General features: G+C 42.7%; 1 protein-coding gene and 1 pseudogene across 5 annotated transcripts in view; both read right to left on the bottom strand.

The window, feature by feature from the left end:
- The window catches only part of Rragd (Ras related GTP binding D), a 47,339-nt gene extending 26,412 nt beyond the window's left edge, over positions 1–20,927 (bottom strand). The window contains exons 1-3 of one of the 5 annotated variants that reach the window (XM_021240786.2): positions 19,212–19,571; positions 17,571–17,742; positions 2,760–3,055 (exon numbers count right to left, since the gene is read on the bottom strand). In XM_021240786.2, coding sequence (XP_021096445.1) covers positions 2,760–3,002 — 243 coding nt within the window. In that variant the 5' untranslated portion in view covers positions 3,003–3,055; positions 17,571–17,742; positions 19,212–19,571. Of the gene's footprint in view, positions 1–2,759; positions 3,056–17,570; positions 17,743–19,211; positions 19,577–19,629; positions 19,853–20,062; positions 20,720–20,866 lie in introns of those variants that run through there. The other 4 variants (XM_087188006.1, XM_004860208.3, XM_087188007.1 and 1 more) reach the window with 4 other exon arrangements.
- On the bottom strand, positions 16,046–16,138 carry LOC147824983 (U6 spliceosomal RNA; annotated as a pseudogene).
- Positions 20,928–21,219: the final 292 nt, after the last annotated feature.

The following is a 21,219-nucleotide window of genomic DNA, read 5'->3' as shown; positions in this document are numbered from 1 at the left end:
CTGCTGAACCACATTCCCAAACCTCCTAGTCATGTGGTTTTTTTTTGGTACTGGGCATCAAACTCAGGACCTTGTGCTTGCAAGGCAGGCACAGCTAATCTAAATCCCCCCGGCCCTAGTCATTTTTAAAAAGTAACAAAAAGACAAATCTCTCAATTCTCTTACCTTCCTCTCTTTTACAGCTTAAAAAAAAGAAAAAGAAAAAAAGAACAAAACTAAAACAGGAAACACATTTACCAACCCAGATGGAAGGTCTGACCTCTTTCATGTTCAGGTAAAACCAAAAACAAATTACAGTTGCAATCTAAAAAATAGGCAAATGTACCTATTTCAGCCAAATTACAGCCATATTATAAACACCTAAAATAGATTTGCACTGGAAATTTGAATTTCATAAATGTAAATTGGTATGCAAGCACAACAATACTTTAGCATTTACTAAGCCATTATCTTGAAATGGTGAGTCGTCTGGTTACAATCTACTCATGGGCAGGACTACTATACTTGCTACCTAAATAACTATAGAAACAGGGCTGAGTGACTCAGGGAGAAAATGGAGCTTAGAAGAGATGACATCTGCAGAGCATGCCCTCCCTGGAGTATGTGCAACCCCTGTCCACTCCCTGCAGGCTCCAAGCTTCCTGGATTTATGGTGCTGGCATACAGAGATGGAAAGGCAGGGGATACTGCCAAGGCCACAGATGGGCCAGAAACAGGTCAGTACAAGTGGGACAGCCAGGAAAGCAACTGCTGACAGCAGGCCCTGGACAGATGCAGGTGTCTACAGCATGCCCAACACATGCATTGCTGGGTGGGCCCAGGGAAGAGACAAATGCTGTTCATGGATCAGGCAATGGATTTAATGTGTCCCCCATCTGCACTCTCACCACAAAGGCAAGAGAGAACCCCTTCTAACCTATGGCCATGCTTCCACAGCTACACAGTGCAGCCTCTTGAAACTAAATGGCTTCACTGAAAATTTCACTAGTATGTTATATAAACAGGCACCCAGATCCCAATCCTCTGAGGCATGAGCAAGCAGTCTCCTCAGAGAATGGCTGTCCAAGTATGGGCTCAAGACCATGATTATTAAGAATCTCCATAACATCCCTAGAGGGGACTGGTGTTCAGACAGGGGTCATACAGGCCAGTAGCTGGAGGACCTAATTGTAGGTGCAGTTTCAGGGAACTATCAAGATTTGAACTTCAGAGCTGGTTTAGCACACACCTGGAGGACTTGCCTTTTATTCCCCGACAACTACAAAGGAGACCCTAAAAGAGCCTACAGTCTGGGATGAGTCACAGTCATTTTCTAAGAGTGTTTGCAGAGCACCAGTACCCCAATCCTGATACAGGTACCCTCCCCGAAACTAATCTGTTTGAGATGCATCTGTGATCCTGCTGCCCCCTTTCCCTCCTCCCCAGTTACTGGAGAAAGGCCCCAGGTATAAAACACCAAGGTGTCAAAGAGCCAGTGCAAAGCTAATGTGAATCTGATAAAGAGAATGACTAATGGCTGGGGAATAAGGCTCTCCACTAGCCAAGGGATTCCTATTTCTTTGTTTCCAACAAAGCTGAAGGAGTACCTAAGCAGGACATCTATAAACTATGAAAGTAAGGTTTCATGATAGAAACCTGGGTAATGTAGGGGATATAACATGGAAAGATTTTAAATAATTGGACAAATGCTCTAACAAATGCTACTTCAAGCAGAACACAAAAAGAACTGCTCCAAATCTTGTCTTATTCAAGAACAGATATGTAAACTAAGCAGAAAAACATCAACTATCCATCTTAGTCTTTTTTCTTTGTAGTACTGGAATTGAACCCAGGGCTTTGCACATGCTATACAAGTGCTCTACCACTACAAGCTACATCCTTCTCCCTTTTATTTAACATAAAGTCTCGCTAAGTTGCCCAGGTTGGCCTCAAACTCACAATCCTCCCTGCTCAGCCTCCTGAGTAGCTGTAATAGGTGTGTCCCACCACGCCCTGCTATCCATCTTTTTAAGAGATATTTATCACCAATTTTACTTTTTAATAGTTACTTATAAAATACATAAAATAGTTATGTTATTTTAGTTGTATATTAGTTACAATTATTATTTGATACAAAGGTAAGATTTTCATTTAGTCCTTTATCTTCATAGGAAATAGTAAACATTTTAAAATGTAAACTTGTATACATGTTTTTTGCAGGGAACCTGTGTATAAGATGTTTGAAAAATTCATCTTTCTAAATTACAGGGTTGTTTTTTTTTGAGACAGGGGCTCACTATGTAGTTCAGGATGGTCTTGAACTCACTATGTAGTGCAGGCTGGCCTCAAACTCACGGTGATCCTCTTGCCTCAGCCTCCCAAGTGCTGGGACTACAGGCCTGCACCACCACACCTAGCCTGTTAAGTTTTAAACATGACTGGGAAAGACCTTTTGGAGATGTCTGTCAAGGGGACCATAAGGGGATGACACATATTTTTTGTCCTTCACCTGGACAGTCCCCACCATCTGTGAGGTTTCCCAGGTCTATGACCTGTGGAAGTGTATCCAGCTCCATCATGGTCAGGTGGTTCTTGGTCAGGGATGGATGGAGGACACCTTTCCTCCTTTGCAATGTCTGAGGGCCCTAGGAAACCTATCTGGTAAAAAGGCCTGTGCTAGACTTAAAAACCCAACAGAAACCATCACAAATGAGTAGGGTGAGCTTCTGCCTCTCCTGGGGCTACAGGGCCATCAAACCCTTGAGACTCGTGAGCTGTACCTGGGAGTCGATGACAAATATTAGTGCTCCTGTTCCCCTGAAGATCATCTCATAGTCAAACGTAGGGTCAAAAAAGTCGATCTGTCCTGGGAAGTCCCAAATCTGAAAATTTACAAAGGAGCTGTTGGAAACATCTTCCCGGCATATCTTGTTAGTACTCTCCAAGAACAGTGTTTCGTTGGGAGACATTTTGTGAAAGACAACTTTCTGAATAGACGACTTGCCACTTCTCCTCAGACCCATAAGCAGGATTCTCGGCTTCACCTCAGAGCTGAAAGGATCGCTGAAGTCCAGAACTGGAGAAACCACAAAACAAGAATGAGGGTGAGTTGTTTTCACAGTGGTTAATTAGAGGAGTTTCACTTCCACCTCGAATATGATTTATGACTCACAGATGACGCTCCTCTTCCAAATACAGGGAATGACAACTCCACCGGCCCGAACGTGCAGGGGACAGCTCTGGGAAGTGCAAAACACTGAAAAATGCTGTTTCACTACCTTTTGCCATCTCACAGGGGCAGAGACGTGTAATCCACATCCCAACCAGGGACTCTGGAATATGAAGAGCAAAGATTTCCTGGAGCAGACTATCCGTAGAAAGAATGCAGGTGAAGAATGCAGAATGCAAAATGTTTAGCATTCTGGAGCAATGTCCTTTTCTACATCATTATCAGAGTCTCTATGTGCTACAGAAACACCTGTATATTGAACTACACCTCTCTCGGTTCCCCTCTCCTGGCCAGTGCTCTCACAGTCCACAAAGGCCTACACAGTGGGCCTGGACTAGATGCCTCAGATTTAGACTAAGTCAGAAAGTAGATGCACATTTCGGGAGGGGCAAACCTCTTATAGGCCCACTCTGGCTTCTGGCCTACACCACCCATAAAGGTAATTACTAACCACATATACCTATCTAAATTAAATTAAATGGGTTAAAATTAGAAATTCAGAGGTAGGTATAGTGGTACATGCCTATAATCCTACCTGCTCAGGAGGCTGAGACAGGAGAATCTCATATTCAAGACTAGCCTTTGTAGTTTAGAGATCCTCTCAAAATTTTTTAAGGGCTGGGAATATAGCTCAGTTGTAGAGCATGCTTGCCTAGCATGCAAATGACCCTGGTTTCAATCCCCAGTACCAAAAAAAAAATTTAGAAATTCCGATCCTTCTTACAGGATGTTCCTAAGGTAGTCAAATGGAGACACAGAAAATAGAATGGCAGTTTCCAGGGCCTGGAAGGAGAAAGGAATGAGGAGTTATTGTTTAATGAATAAAGAGCTTCCACGGGGGAATATGAAAAAGTTTTAGAGGTGGATGAAGGTGATGAATGTATACCAATGTGATTACACAGCGCCACCAATTTGTGCCCTCAAAAAAGGCTAAAATAAAAGCTGAGTATGGTGGTACACGCCTGTACCCCAGCACTTGGGAGGCGAAGACAGAAAGACTGGTGAATTCAAGGTCAGCCTAGGCTACACAGCAAGACCCTGTCTCCAAAAAAAAAAGTTAAAACTACTGTATATATTTTACCACAATAAAAATGATTTAGTACCTTGGTTTCATAACTCCTGCCAGTCTCAATAGTCACAATGGCAAGTGGCTAACCTAACTGCACAACACCAATAACAGAACATTGTTATCATCACAGGAAGTCCAAGAGGTTAGCACTACTCTATTCCCTGGTAACAAAACCTTATCCCTAAAATCCTCTGCCAAGAGTGCTAGAGGGATGACCATTACTGGATAAGAGTAGAAATTGGTGCAAAACTTCAGAACACTGCAAGACTGTTTGGAACATGTAGTATTAGTTTCACAAAGCTCTTTAGTCCAAGACAGCCACTTACTTTTTAAGCAGTCTTCCTGCTTGACCAAAAGCTTGCACATTTCATAGAAGCAAAGGGAGAGTAGCCTAGTGGGTGTTAGGGAGGTCCCTGAGGTTACCAAACCTTAGGGCTTCAGCTATCAGACCTTGAAAAAGATACTTAGCTTTTAAAACCTAAGTTTCAAAACCCATAAAATGGAATTGGTAATGATAATGAACATCCCATAAAACTGTTATGATAGTTAAATGAGATAAAGGACCTAAAATAATTATTAAAAATAGGACTCATTTAACAAAGGGTGCTGGACCACCTAGTTATGCACATGCACAAGAATGAAGGTGACCCTTGCCTCACACCATACACAAAAATTAACTCAAAATGCACCAAACACATAACAGTAAGAGCTAAAACTATAAAACTCATAAGAGAAAACATAAGTATAAATCTTGGCATCTTTGAATTAGGCAGTAGTTTCTTAGCTTTATGACAACAAAACCAAAAGCACCCACAGAAGTAAAAGACATAAACTGGACTTCATCAAAACTTAAAAAGAAATTTTAAATTCATCAAAATTTTAAAAGACAGCAAATTATATATTGCAAATTATATCTACAATAAGGGTCTAATAACCTGAACATATAAAGAACTCTGAAGCTCAATAGTAAGAACCCCCTCCCCCGCAAAAAAAGGGCATATGAAAAGATGCTTCACATCAAAATCAATGAGATACCACTTCACATCCACTAGGATGGCCATAATAAAAAAGACAGATAGTAACAAATGCTGGTAAGGATACAGAGAAATTGTAACCCTCATGTACTAGTGGAGGAAATATAAAATGGTTTATTTTGAAAAATAGTTGGCAGGCAGTTCCTCAAAAGCTTATATGTAGAGCTACCATATGACTCAGCAATTCCATTCCTGAGAAGGAAGTGTCCAAGCAGAAGTTTGTACATCAATATTTACTTATAATACCCAAAAATGTGGGAAAAAACAAAACTCCATCAACTGATGAATGGATAAGCAGAATGTGGTCTATCCACACAGAAATTATTCAGATATAAAAAGGAATGAGGTGCTAATACACAATGTAACACAGACAAGCACTGAAAGCATTACACTATGTGAAAGAAGCCAGACACAAAACATTCCATATTGTATGATTCCATCTACATGAAATACCCAGAAAGGACAAATCTATTGAGAAAAAGAGATAAGTCGTGGCCAGGAGCTGGACAAGGGAAAATGGGAAGTGACTGTTAATTGGTATGTAGTTTCTTTGAAGTGAAGAAAATGTTTTGGATTTAAAGTGGTAATGATTGCATGCATTTGTGAATATCCTAAAAAAATCCAATGAATTGTACATTTCCGGGGGGTTGTTTTGTTTCTTTTTTGTTATTGTTATTTGTTTTGTTATTGTTTGTTTGGTTTTGGGGGGTTTTTTTGGGTACCAGGGATCAAACTCGAGATCTGGTGCTTGTGGGCAGGCACTGGAACCACTGAGCTAAATCCCTGGCCCCTTGTTTTGTTATTGTTTTGTTTATTAGATAGGGTTTTGCCATGTAGTCCAAGCTGGCCTAGAACTCAGGCTGGCTTCAAATTCACAATCCTTCTGCCTCAGCCTTCTAAGTGCTGCAATTACACATGAATGCCACCATGCCTACCTTGAATTACACTACACTTTAAAGTGGCAAATATTATGTATGCTATCTGAAGTATATTCAATTGTTTTTCAATACTAAGGATTGAACTCAGAGCCTTATGCATGCTGGGGCAAACACTCTACCACTGAACTAAATGCCCAGTCTTTTGTTTTTTTAGACAGGCTTCATTAAGTTGTCCAGGCTGACCTTGAACTTGCAGTACTCCCTCAGCCTCTTGAATAGCTGGGATTACAGGTATGTTCAGTTCATTTCTCGATTTTTTTTAAAAGGCTTCATGATGACCCAAAATACAGATACATAAAAACAAAAGTCGCATTATTAAATTTTGAGAAAGATCAAGAAACAAACATCTTTAGTGAAAGAAAATGCCAGACATGGTAGCACATGCCTATGATCCCAGCTGCTCAGATGAGGCAAGAATTGCAAGTTCGAGGCCAGCGTGGGTACCTTAGGAAGACCCTATTTTTAAAAAATTCAGAAGAGCTGAGGATGTAGCTCAGTGTAACCTGGGTTCAATCTCTAGTGAAGAAGGAAAAGGAGAACGAGGAGGAGGAGGAGAAGGAGGAACAGGATGAAGAGAAGAAGGAGAGGAGGAGAAGGAGAAGAGAGAAGGAAGCAGAAGAATATGAGCAAATATAGTTATACATATATTAAATTATTTTTCTAAATTTATTTTTGTTACATTACGTCTTTCTCTGTCCCTGGTCCTAGTAACACCATAATCAAATAAAGACTGAAAAAGTAATATTTTCCTAATGTAATTAACCATTTTCCCCTAAAATTCTAGTTTTCTAAAACATAATGTTAATATTTGATATCTTAGTAAATTTACTGTATATAATATTTTGATGTTTGAATTTGCAATAGTATAGGTAAACACATAAATTTCAGAAAAAACAATGATTAAATAAAGAAAAAATAGGCAGATACAGATGTGCGTAGACAAGACCTCACTATAAGCAACATCTCATCCATGCCAAAATATACTGTTTTCCAGTTCAACTTAATACAATTCAACAAATTGCTGATGATGTATGATACAGGCTGTAATGTGAATGAAAACAGCCCAAAATGTCACCAGCTTTCTTCTTCCTTAATGCTTACATGCTACTTACACTACTGCCATTAAAAGTCTACCTTACCAAATGCAGGTCATGAATTGAAAAAGACAACAGAACTTCAAGTTCAAAAATATCAGACTGCTAACACGTTACAGTCTCCCCCGTCAAACTAAATCCCTAAGGAAAATGGAAAAGGTCCGCATAATAAATAAATAAATACAACACGGATAGCTGAGCTTGAAACAAAAAGAACTCAAGAGTTGATAATTGAGAAAACCTCTAAGAAACACAAAGATCAGACTGAAGACAGAACCTGCAGTCCTTGGCTCTGAATGGTAGGGTTCTGCTGCAGAAAGTAGGACCCACAGCAGGAAGGAAATGAAGACAATCTACAAGGTCATTATCTGAAGAATCACAATGAGAAAAGCCAAGCAGAAAAACTCTGTGCCATTGCCCACTCATGCAACCCTCCCCCACCAACATATAAGCACACATATAGGTACTAGGTTATCTTCCAAGCGGGGGCAGTAAATTCCGAAGCCTGGGCATGAGAAGGAAGGCAATGCCTCAGGAGCTAGTGATGCCCAGAAGAAACAGGGGGCACCCACACTACTGCCCTCACTCTCACTACAAACCATGGAATACAGCACCATCAAAGAAGGAACCACACCATCTTCCCTTCAGACACTTCCTCAAATGCCAAACACTTGGGGAATACCATCATTATAAAACAAAATATACACTCAACAAGTGGAAGAATGTACAGCTGTAGAAACAGTTAATAATGGAATCAGAGCGATCTCTCAAGTATAATTACAATACTCAGAGATAAGACAAAATGTGACATTTGTGAAATAATAGACACAGAGCAAGAGCAGATATGAGAAAGGTCCATAGAGATCTTGGAGATAAAAATGTAACTGTGGAAGCTGTGAGTAGTGGGACACACCTGTAATCCCAGCACTGTGAGAGGTTGAAGCAGAAGAATCACAAGTTCAAACACAGCCTGAGCAACTTAGACATCTCAAAATAAAATATTTAAAAGGGTGTGTTCAATCTCCAGTACCAAAAAAATTTTTAAAATAAACCCTCCTTAAATTATGATGTCAACTCTCTATATTTTTTTCTCTAAATGACTGTCTTAAATTGTTCTGTTTTAGGGATACAATAAATATGTTGATTAACATACCAAAACTTGGTAAACCTTGGCTGGACAAAAAGATATGTATAACATAGTTCCCATCTTGGAGAAACTTCAAAATCTATTCTAAACAATTATGATGTTGACAGAAAGACAGACAAATAAATAGATCATTGGAACATAACAGGGAGTCCAGAGACAAATCCATGCATACATGGAAAACTGAGTTTTGACAAGAATAGAAAGTTAATGCCAAGGAAAAAGAATAATCATTTTCACCAAATGGTGCTGGATCCATATGCAAAAGAAAAAAAAGAATTTCAATCCACACCTTACGCCACATACAAAAATTAACTCAAAATAAATCATAAGCGCTGGGTGGCACATACCTACAATCCCAGCTACTCAACAGGCTGAGACAGGAAGATCACAAGTTCAAGCCCAGTCTGGGCATCTTAAAATAATTAATTAATTAATTAATGGGCTGGGAATGTAGCTCAGCTTTTCCTGGGATCAATCCACAGTCCTATGAAAAGAAAGAAAGGGACGGGGGGGGGGGAAGGAAAGAAAGAAAAGAAAGGAGGGAAAGAGGAAAAAGAGAAAAGAAACAAAGAAGGAAAGAAAGAGAAGAAAATGATGTTGATGAATATCTTTCTTCCTAATTTATACTGCCAGATGTGAGTACAGGTTTTAATTATCTTTCAGCAGGGTCTCTAAGTCTCTATGCAGCAGGATCATCCAGAATGGTGCACTGGAGGGGCTGAATCTCCTCCTCTGGGAGAACAGGGTAGTGAAGGAGACCACTGTGAAGAGGGGGTGGGTGTGTGCAGGTTTACAAACATAGAGCAGCTGAGAAATGAAATACACACAGCTGTAACAACACAGACACTCTGCAGTGGGAGTGGCAGAGGCAAGGAGCTCTCCCCAGGAAGGGAAACACCTCAGCCTCTTGGCCTCCTGGAGCAGGCTGGAATTATTTTCTTTTCCCTGCCTGCCAAATTCAAGACCATACCACTGACTATAAACAGCTGAGAAACGGTGGCCCAAATCAGCAGTGACCTCAGCTCTGCAGAGACCTTTTAGACCCCTGCGGATGCATTTTATCACATATGACTGCATGTATGGAAATACTCTGGGTGCCCAGGACTGCTCTGGACACTTCTACAAACTACCTAGCTGGTGAGGAGGTACAGGTCTATTTTACACCTGAGGATTCTGAGGGAAGGAAATTGTCAAGGTCACACAGCTGGTATGTGGCAGTGTGCTCACCAAGAGTCGAAGCCACCAATCAGCTCTCTTTGTCACATTAAATACTACACTATGGTTTAATCTGCATATGTCATAAATTAACATTCACAACAGAACTTTCCCTGGAGTCATTCTACAAAATGGCTTCATGCTCACTGTACAATCTTCTAACCAAATATTCTATACCCATTATTTTCATCATATTCATGATTCCCAAAACTTAAGTCAGAACACATTTGTCATCACAAAATCAATTAGTGGGCATTAAACAGCAACAGCACTAGACAACAACAAAGAAATTAAAAAAAAAAAAGCTAGGAAATACTAGAGTACATCGTGCATAGTAATACTGTACTACTTAGTGAAACTCAGGTTTATTTACACATATGTGGACATTGGTTTATAACATAAATGGGTTTTTTTTGGTACCAGGGATCAAACTCGGGACCTTGCGCACTTGAGTCAGGTGCCAGAACCACTGAGCTAAATCCCTGCCCCTACATAAATATGTTTTTGATTGTGGGCTATAGTCAAAAAAATTGTAGGACTCTGCTGTAGATTTCTAGGAAAAGTTCCTTTTACATTAGAGAGGAACTGCTGGCAAAGAATGACCCTCTAATCCTCTCCATTCTTCCCCTTAAATATCTGTTTAATAAACCCCAGAGAGCCTGAGTAGGTTGGTCTCTAGAACAACTTCTAACTTGAGACTTCTAACTTGAGAGTCTAAGGTTCAAGTTCCTGTCCAGGTATCCAGAGAATGCAGTTCAGAGTTCCCCCAAAGGGTCCCACTCTACAGTGGGAGTGGCAGGGGCAGTGAGCTCTCACCAGGAAGGGAAGCTCTCAACTTCTTGGCCTCCTGGAACAGGCTAAGCTCTCCACCAACACCTCCCTGAGGTCACCCACTGGGGTCAAGCTTAGTAAGAGCAACCTGAGAAAGGGGAAAATGTGAAAGAGAACAAAGGATGGCTGCTGCTCTGGAAGGGGAAATCACAGGACGAATCTTTAACAAACATGAAATCAGAAACCAGCTACAGGAGGTCTTGGGATGAAAGAGGCAGCCCCAGAGAGGGCTCTAAAGGTGTCAACAGAATTGGGGGCAATTGCTGAAGTGGGGTGAACTTTATAAGAAGATAGTCTGTTCTCGTTTCATACAGGTTCCCTGATCACCTATCAAGCAGGGCTGTGCCAGGGCTGCAGATACAGGGAAAAAAGGTCCATCCTTTAGCAATAGGAGAATAGACACGAGAAAAAGAGTATGATGCTCAGCTAGCTAGGTGTTCTAGACACTGAGAATATCTGAATCTTAAGGAAGAGCATGCATGAAAGAAATGACTGAAGGAGAAATTGCTCCATGAAGAGGTTCTGGCAAGTTGAGGAAACTGGAGGGTAAGAAATGCAGTTTGAAGAGGAGGAGACCCAGTCCAGAGGTTCCCCAAAACATTTACAGTAAAGTTCAGATAATGCTTCCTCTCCCCCAAATGCTACACTGGCTTCCCTCTTTCCCACACCTAGATCTTCTCCTCACTGATTCCCTCTTCTCCAGCCACTGAGGCTTTCCAGAAGGTTCTTCCTCAGGGTCTTGTAGCTTCTCCTCCACTCCATCCAGCTACAGTGTCACCTCTGATGTAGATCATCCCCTACCACTTCCCAGGCCAGAGCTCTATGTCTTCTTTGTTTCTGTTTTTGTTTTTGTTGGTAGCAGGGATCAAACTCGGGTCTTTGCGCTTCGGGGCAGGTGGCGGAACCACTGAACTAAATCCCTGGCCCCCCTATGTCTTAATAACCCTTTTCACTATACAATCATCTTTTTACTTCATGTCTGTCTTCTTGTCTCTCTCACAAGCAGAATACACTGTAGCATATGGCATGAGTTCAATAAATACCTCTGAATTAATCAGTTGACAGACTGGTAGCAGGTTAGTCCACCAGTGCAATACTGGGAAGCTTGGAGTTTAATTGTGCAAACACCTAGCAGATTAGGTTAGCACAGCTCTAGGTGCATCTAGATGACTGACTTGCTGAAGAGTGAAGACCCACCCTGAATATGGATGGCACTGACCGACAGGTTTGTGGCTTGAATGGACTAAAAAGGGAAAGAAGGTAGTCTTGCTCTTGCTTCTTTGGAGAAGCTCCAGTCTTCACCATTGCCTTTGGACATCCACAGCAGACTTCAGCCTTCCAATACAGACCCTTCATCTTTCCCATACGGACTCACACTGGACGCTGCAGTGAGTACCAGGACTTCAACTTTTGACTGGATTCTCTGGATCTCCAGTGCACAGACAGCCCTTCTGCATTCTTCCACCCTGACTCTGCAGGCAGCCACTGTTAGTCTATCTTGTAAATCCTTTATATATCATATAAATATTTTATATTAAATCTGCTCTTTTAGTAAACCCTAACTGGTATAGTCAGCAATAATACATTCTAATCTTAAAAGGGTTCCGAGGATAAGTCTCACAAGATGTTCCCATTATAATAAACACTTTTAAAAACTGCATAAACATAAATGGGAGAATATATGAACTAATCCGAAGATACTTTCTGGTACACCAGGGCATTAAGAACTTTTATGTTTGTAGAAAACTATATAAGGCAACAAAGTGTGTTTTACCTGCAGATGTCTAGTGTATATTAAACTATGGATAATGGGGCCCTCGCTGATTTTTAACTGTTATCTTCTTCCTATTTAGGAAATATCAATTTTGGCTCTTTACTATTCTTCTCCAAGTTTGCTATGTTTTGGACATGGTCTGAATGTGTCCACCAAAGACTCACATGTTAGAAGTGTGGCAGAACCTTTTTATGAAGTGGAGCCTAGAACATGCTTGGGTCTCTGGAGGCACTGCCCTTGGAAGGGATTAATGCTGGTCTCAGGGAGCAAATCACCTCTCAAGAGGCTGTTACAAAGCAAGGCAAGCCTACATGCTAGGCTCTATTTCCTTGTCTGTTTCTCTGCTATGTTGTTTATACAACTGGGGGCGGGGCACAGGGGCCAAACAGATGGGGCTGCCTGATCTTGGACTTTCAGCATACCAAACTGAGAGTTCTAAAAACTGTTTTTCTTTATAAAGTACTCGATATTAAGTATTCTGTTATAGTAACACAAAACAGGCTAATACAGGGTTATGAGACATATATGTGAAAAATGGAAAATGTCATTTGAAGAAAGTTTAGGTATTGGTAGTAACTTCTGCCAATCTATAAATTTTTAATAGTATTTTTTCCTTTACCTTCTTCCTTTTTTTCCCCCTTATGTTACTGAGGATGGAATCCAGTGCCTCATGGGTGCTAGGCAAGTGCTCCACCACTTAGCTATATCCCCAGCCCTAATAATATAGTATATTCTAAAGAAGGCTTTTTTCCTTCTGGCCTAAAATAGGTCCAATGGCCTGTGAACTACAAAGTATAGATTACAAAAACATCACTTTGCAAACAGTCTATAGCTAAGTACAATTAAAATTGTTGTAAAAACAAAACAAAACTGGGCATGGTGGAGCATACCTGTAATCGCAGCATTCTGGGAGGCTGAGGCAGGAGGACTGCAAATTCAAGCCCATCCTGCAGTTTAGCAACTTAGTGAGAAACTGTCTAGAAAAAATTTAAAAAAAAAAAAAAAAAAAAAAAAGGGCTAGAGATATAGCTCAGTGCAAAGGCCCTGACTGGGTTTAATCTCCATTACTGGAGAAAACCAATAAACGAGGCCTCAGTGCTTAGCACAATTAACACTTTAATAAAAACCTCCAATGATATTTGTTGGGATAATTTAAATGAGAGTGACAGAGAAGAATTTAAAGCTAAATTAACTAAAGATTTAAAAAGAAATGTCTTGTCTGACTTTGGCCCAGATCAGCACTTGGAACTGGATATCAAGAGGATCAGCTTTATGCCTAGGTAAATTTTATCTACTTATAGTCTGGGACACTAAAGAGAACTTATCATTTTCACCTGGCTCTGACAGCACTCAGATTTCCCAAATAGCCCAGCTGTGAAACTGACCCTGCCAAAACTCAGTCACCACCCAAGGAAATGGCAGTAAGGGGAGGGGCCGTCTAATTGTGCCATTATTGGTCTTTAACACCTGCATGCTAATTCTTAATCTGGAATTATCCAGTAACCAGCCCTGACAAACCTTGTAAATACAGAAAGAAAGATGGATTAGTGCTCCGACCACAGGGTTATCTGGGAACCCCTGCCCGGTTGATCTCTGGGTTGGGAATGTTCAAAACAAAGAAGGAAGCGGAAATCAGGAAAATGGGAATTGAAAGCCAAGTACCTCCGTACACAGCTCTTAACCACAGTGGCCCTACCTTCCTAAATCCAAAGGGTCTCTCTAGGAAGAATGACGCATTATATGAAATGGACTTCATAAATTCTGGCACATTACAACTGAGATGTATTAAAATTAAGAAAAGTTCTCTGAGAAATGAGAACAGGCCCCAAAAAGGAAAATAAAACAAAGATAATTTAATGAAAGAATCAGAAATAGGTAGTAGAGATTTGATGGCAAAGTACTGGGTTAGTGTCCCACGAGGGTCCAAGTTCCGGTTCTGCCATTTACAAGCCATAGGCGACCACATACATATCCCCTAGCCCATGAATCTTAATTTTTTTCTTTTACCCATCTCTCAATGTATACATACACACACACACACACACACACACACACACACACACACACACACGCACGCGCCTTTTTTTCCTCTCCAGCCCAAGCCTAGGCAACGACAGGATCTTTTGTGGAATGTGACTACAGTGAGAGGCTCACTCAACTTGAAGGGGAAGACAGAATGTCTTTGCCATTAATATTCTGTGGAGTCCATGAAGGCATATGGATCTACATACTTATGGTTTTAGGAACAGGCTCTCAATTTGTTTCTATTTGCAACATTATCTTTGGCTCCTTTAAATTTCTAGAAGTTTGCTGATGAACGTAACTACATACACATTCAAGACCCAGTTCTTCAAGAAGAAATTTCAACCCAAAAAAGACTGAATCCTTTCAATAATAATAGCACTACTAATAGGAGAATATACAAAAGTCATGAAGATTCAGTGTTCATTTGGTCAACTACTTAGGAGAATTAAATGAGAATCAGAGAAATTTTCAAAGACATTATGGCAATTTTTATTGTCTGTGAAGACCAACTCTTTCTCTACGAAATCCTGTCAAATCACACTAGCAGGCAACTAAAAAAACACCATTAAAACCATTTCCTTAACATATATATTCAATGACATCCCTACTGTGTTCAGATTTACCAATGCTTTCCAAAAGGGGAATAGTGCTCAGGGAGAACTTTTTAACAATCATTTTGAGAGCAACTCTAGTTGCTTCAGGTAGCGCTCTCATATTGAGCTGTGGTCTTTCTCAGAGGTCTGCAAGAAAAGAAAGTCAATTAGCAGGGCTGGGGATTTAGCTCAGTGTTTCCACCGCCTGCCTTGCAAGAGCAAGGTCCCAAGTTCGATCGCTGGTACTAAAAAAAAAAAAAAAAAAAAAAGACAGAGAGAGAGTAAATTAGCACCTTGGACAATTTAGTCCAAGAGTGAAAAACTTATTTGAATGTTATAGCTGAACAAGGGACAGCCACTGTAACCAGAGAATTCTAAGGCTATGACAAAAGGATTTTTAAAGCCTTTTAAAAATATAAACATTAAAAAGAGAAGTAAGAAAATTAGCAAGAAAGAGGTGGTAGCTAAGGTAGGAAGTGAAATGGTAGGAAATGAAATTGTCATGAACTGGTATGAGATGGGGAGGATGGAATAAAGCAGAGGGTGAACTGGGGCAAAGAGAAGAGATGATCTTTCAAACTCAGAGCTCTTAGGGCTGGGGATTTAGCTCAGTGGTTCCGCCGCCTGTCTCGCAAGTGCAAGGATCCGAGTTCAATACCGGGTACCGAAAAAAAACAAATAAAACTCAGAGCTCTTATTCAGAATCCCCAGAATGTCCTGTTTCTACCTCACAGTTCCATTAAACTATCCTGTGTATGTTCTAACAGAAAAATGAGAGAAAGGCATGAAATGTAGTTCAGTGGTAGAGAATATGCCTAGCATGCACAAGGCCCTGGGTTCAATTTGATCCCCAGTATGACCAAAAAAAAAGCAATTTCTAATAAAAGTAGAGAGTAAGGGTCGGGGATTTAGCTCAGTGGTTTCGCTGCCTGCTGCACGAGCACAAGGACCCGAGTTCGATCCCCGGTACCAAAAAAAATTTTAAAAAGGAGAGAATTAGGCTCATCTGACTCTGAATCACTGAACCTTGCTTTCAAAACATATCATACACATACGCTCTATAATATGCATATTAGAGCAAGCACTTGATTAGGGTGTGACTTTGGTCGCATTTTTTAAAAATTAATTTGCCTCTCATTCTTGTACAAGGGCCATGCTAATCTTCTCTGTATTGTTCCACTTTTAATATACATGCTGCCAAAGCAAGCACTGGTGACATCATTCTTAACTATTCTGTACTTCTATCTATTCCACCACTTCTGTATCACAGGCACTAGAGCCAGGAGGAACTCTAGAGATTAACTGTGGCCATGGGTGTAGTCAACCCAATGCTTTTAGAACAAAACAGAATTTTGAAGAAAGGGACTTACATTTCCACACACTTGACCCTCTTCTAATCCTCACTCACACGATGGAGCTTCAGAAAAATCCCGTCCTCTCTGAGCCATGACCTCAATATCAGAAGGACAACCATTTCTACTTATTCAAGAAATGATGAAAAGATAAATTCACAAATAATTTTTAAATTATTTTTTAAAAGGGCTGGGTATGTAGCTCCATGGTAAAGAATTCTTGCTTGGCATGTAGGAGGCCCTGGGTTCAATTCCCAGCACAGCCAGAAAAAAAGAAAAAAAGTAAGAGTGTGTGTGTGTATGTGTGTGTATTAAGGGGAAAAGCTAACACTTAGTAGATGGCAACAGTTGAATTCACCACATGTATGCCCTATAAGAAAGTATCACTTGCTGACCTTGGATCTCTTTCGTTGCCTCCAGTAAACACCTGAACTGTCACCTCCTCACTCTTAGGGGATGTGTCAGCTGCTGTGAAAACATAAACCAAACTTACCTGGACTGTGGTGACCTTAAAACTTAGAATCTGGTGGTGCAAATTCTCTATGATGAGTGTTAGCATTATGTATGCCTAAGATGTACCAATAAATGTTTTGCTATTAAAAATAAGTAAGTTTTTAAAAACTTGGAATTTTAGGGAAAATACTTTAAAAGTTTTTTGTACTCTGAATCAAACTTGGGGCTTCCCACATGCTTAAATACGATCTTTTGGGTTGGGGATGCAGCTCAGTGGTAGAGTGACTTCCTAGCACCACCACAAAAAGAAAACAAAAAGCCTTTTAATTGCTTCCCTTGTTACTACAGATTTTAAGATATAGAAATTTGCTAAAGATTTAAGGTTAAAAAAATAATTTATAGTGAAACTGTTTTTTAGGTAAGGGATGTTGCTGAGGATTGGACCCAGGGCTTTGGGCATGGGGCTCTACCACTGAGGTACAACACAGCCCAATGTTATTGTTTTTAATGGCTTAATCATTGCCTCTTTTTGGGAGTTTTATCTGTAATATGGGGATTGAGGGTGAGAAGCACCTATTCTGTGATTAACTACAATGAAAGAAGGGTGAAAAGTGCTGCAATCTGTCCTTAATGAAACTGAAGGGCCTGAGAATACTCCTGCTATTCATGAATAAAATATGGAGTGGAAGCCAGAAGTGCAATTTAAGTCTCACCTTAGCTGCACTACATTTTCAAACTTTGCATAATGTGGAAAACTTATAAGGCACTTGGTTTAAAAATAAGATCGGAGGTTTCTAAGTCTTAGAGACAAAGGGAAATGAAAATTGTATTACCCACCTTCAGACTACATTCTCTTGCACAGCTCCTGACAAGTGGTCTTGTAACTTAACTGGTGATGCTAGCTGGTCTTGCATCCCATTCCCAAGAGCCCCACTTCCAGCCAGGGTGGATTTCTGAACCTCCTGGGAAAAACCTCAGGTCTCAACTAAGAACAGGCACTAAACCAAAGCTGTTTAGAAGAGGAAGGGGAAGGAGGGTTCGCTAGTGAAAAGTTTTGCTCACAGTTCAGAGTACACTATATTCATCTTTTTTCAAAATAAGTAAGTCCTTGTTCTTCACATTCCATTTCCTAAGTCTGAGAGTAGGTAAATGTAAATTTCACTGAAACTACAACAGGATTATAGTGCAACATGTCAAACAACCTTCTAAAGGACACTGGAAGGCAAGTCAGATCTCCCAGCTTCCCCTCTCCCAACCCCAACATCCCTTATCAATGGACACAACAGTCAGGGATAATCCCTGCTGGAACTGAGGAGCCCATCTGTAGAAAGCAAACATTCTCAGACATTCTGCATCAAGCCCTAAATCTCCACATTAAAGCCGGGGAAACCTGGAAAAAGAAGAGTGGCCCAAAGATAACTGAGGAAATCTTAGAAGCAGTAAACCTAACCATAGCAGACTTAGGTGGAGAGAGGTTAGGCTTCAGTAATGTTTGCCAGGGCAAATATTAATGTGTTGCTCTTCTCACTACATACTCAATCCTTTTATAGCAAGATTCCAGGCTGATCTCAAGAACTCACGTAGGAGGATTTTATTACTGAAGTCATCAAAACATCAGTTACAAGGCAGGTCTGCCTTTAGGTTAGCAGCAGAGGGGAGCCTCCAAGTCTGAGCTCTGGGGAAGCCTTTGTTCAGGGAATCCTACCCCTCAGGCAGGGCTGTAATTTCAAGTCCCCAAATCAAATTTTAAAAGTGCCCCCTTGGAGAGCTGCAGAATAAACAAACAGGTCTGGTACTTTTCCTGGAACCTTTTTGCTCCCTCCCCCCACAATATCAAATTACTGCCCCCCCTACAGTTCCTTTTTTTTTAAACCGAATCACCCTATTGTGCATCTACCATTTCAAATACCTTGTAAATACATTCCCATTCTCCCCTCTCCCAAGTCTCCTAAGAATCTGGGAGGAGCTAACAAATGCAATTTGAATAATAATGAAGCAACCGAACAATTTAATTAGGAAAGGTAGCCCTAGAGACTCCAATAAAAGGGTTGAAAGCCTTTATCTATAAAAATGTGGCCGGGTACTCAACAGTGGGACCAATTAGGGAGAGTGCACAGGACAGAAATGCTCAGGTGCACACACCAGTTTAAGCAAATGGGAATCAGCACAAATCCTCCCAGGAGAGAAGACACTGGGGAAAAAGGGTGACTTTGCTGCTTTCTCATCTGCCATACTCAAGCTTAGTTAACTTTATTCTCTTTCGGATTCATTGCAAGTCGTGCCTAAACTGTCCTCGGAGAAAGACTTTGTACAGAGAATTTAAAGCAAGTGAATTCTCAACAGACGTTCTTAAAAATCAAATTACAAAGGTACTTTCATCCCTCACACAATTTCTTCAGGGTGAAGCATTAGTTATTTTCTCTAGGATGCAGACAGCTTCGCTGAGACTATCCTGTTTAACAGACGCATTCTACTGACCTTTTCAGATGACCTTACAGATCTTTTGCTTGCTTTTGAGGAAATAAAGATTATTCTTTCTGGAATCCTAAAAAGCTCTCAATTTCCTTAGGTCTTAAGAATAAAATTCAGGAAGCCCCCACAGGCTGAATGATTACTAAAACCAGCTTCTTGAACAGGAAACAGAGTTTGCTTCAGAGACAAATAGTTCCCCCGCCCCACTCTCACTCCCGGCCAGGCACTGCCATGCCCTGCTGGTTGGTAACACTTAGCACAGATAAGGTGTCCCAACAATGGCCTTCGCCTGGATCCCGGGAAACCCTCGGCCACTCGAGAAGTTCCTCTCCACCCGGGCGCGCGCGTCCACCCGCCCGCCCGCAGGATGAGTCCCGCGGCGACACAGGGCGAGACTGACACCCGCAGCTGCCGGAGACCTTACCAGTCACGCTGCCGCCCGCTGCCTTTTTTTAGCCTCGACATCTGAGCCCCCCCCCGCGTCCCCCCCCCTTAAACAGCAGTGTTCTTGGAGAGGTCCCAGGGCACGCAAGAGGTCCTCTCCTGTCCGAAACCCCCGGACCCGGCGCAGACCTCGCGGCGAGGGCTGGGGAGGCACCGGCCCGGAGGCACCGGCCGGGAGGCGCCGGAGAGCGCGCGTTTCTCCTTCCCAGACTCTTCCGCCTCCCCTTTCCTCACCGACCCTGGTCCCCATTCGGCCTCCAACACCGGGCTCCCCCATTTCGCAGCTCGAGGTCGCCTCTCTAGCGTCCCCCACGCGCCCCCCTAGTCAGTCCCCTGGATCCCCTCCAAGTCCGCAGCCCGCGCGCCCGGCCCGGCGGGGGCGGGAAGACTCGGAGGAGCGGAAGGGCGCTCACCTCCCTCCTCCGCCCCGCTGTCCAGATCAGCGTCCGAGGAGTCGGGGCCGTCCCCGTAGTCCGCTAGCCCCACCAGCTCATCCTCCTCCTCATCCTCCTCCTCTTCCTCGTCCTCGCCGTCGTCCTCGTTCTGCGGCTGCGGCTTCCCCAGCACCTGGCTCATCGCGCCCCCCGGACAGCTGGCGCTAGGACGGCTGGGGTCCCAGTGCGAGCCAAGCCTCCTCGCCAGCCGCTAGCAACCTTTTTGTGAATTGGGGTTTTGTCTGGAGCTTCGCGGTCGGCGGCGGAGGCACGGGCTGCGTGTCCCCTGCGGCGGGCGGCGCCCAGGTCGGGGTCCCGGGGTTCCCAGCACTCCAGGAGCCCCCTCCCCCGCCCGCCCGCCGGCGGACTCAGCCGGAGCGCGGCAGTTCCTCCCCAAGGAGGGAGAGGGAGAGACTGCGTGACCCAAGTCACCTGACACACACTGTCACACACACACACTCCGCACGGGTGCGCGCGCGCTCGCCCGCCCGGCCGCAGGCACCGCTCGGCGGGGCGCCGGGCCACACATACTCTCAAGCACTAGGGGTGCAGGATGGCACAGCGCCCCCCACCCACCCAGACACTCTCACAAGACACTCGCGCCGAACATGGGTCCCCGGGACGCGGCACTGTCACTCACTGCGGCGGCTGTGCGCCAGGGGCCCCCACGCGCGGCTCCCGCACGTGGTCTTGACACGGGCGGCTAAGCTGGGGGAGGGGAAAGCCTGCAAATCCGGAGAAGCCACCCACACCCCGCCAAGCGCGCACCCGCAGCGCCCCTACCTTGGGCTAGATGAGGTTCCAGTCCCAGTTGGGCTGCCCCCAACATTGCGGTGCCCAAGCCCTCAACGCAGAGCAGTATGGTAGGGACACCCTGTAGATGCTGAAGCGCCCCAGGAAAAGAACTCAGAAATGCACAGCGGCGGTGCAGTCTCCATACCAATTGCCTTTTAATGTGCCTTTATGGCTCAAAGTATTTCCCATCAAGAATATTTTAAAAATCGGGCCCACGCTGATGTAAATATTTCTGAAGAAATCACACGTCTCATGGTTGCCAAGACTAAATAATAATTCCGCTGCAGCCTTTTGGAAAAGGTCTCAGGTGTATAACAAGCTCAGGGTTTATTCATAGCTGC

This window comes from Heterocephalus glaber, unplaced genomic scaffold, assembly GCF_053883595.1.
Source record: "Heterocephalus glaber isolate CG9 unplaced genomic scaffold, H.glaber_assembly_v1.0 deba00001523, whole genome shotgun sequence".
Classification (NCBI taxonomy): Eukaryota; Metazoa; Chordata; class Mammalia; order Rodentia; family Bathyergidae; genus Heterocephalus; species Heterocephalus glaber.
The sequence above is the reverse complement of the archived record's forward strand: the minus strand, read 5'-3'. Positions and strand labels throughout refer to the sequence as shown.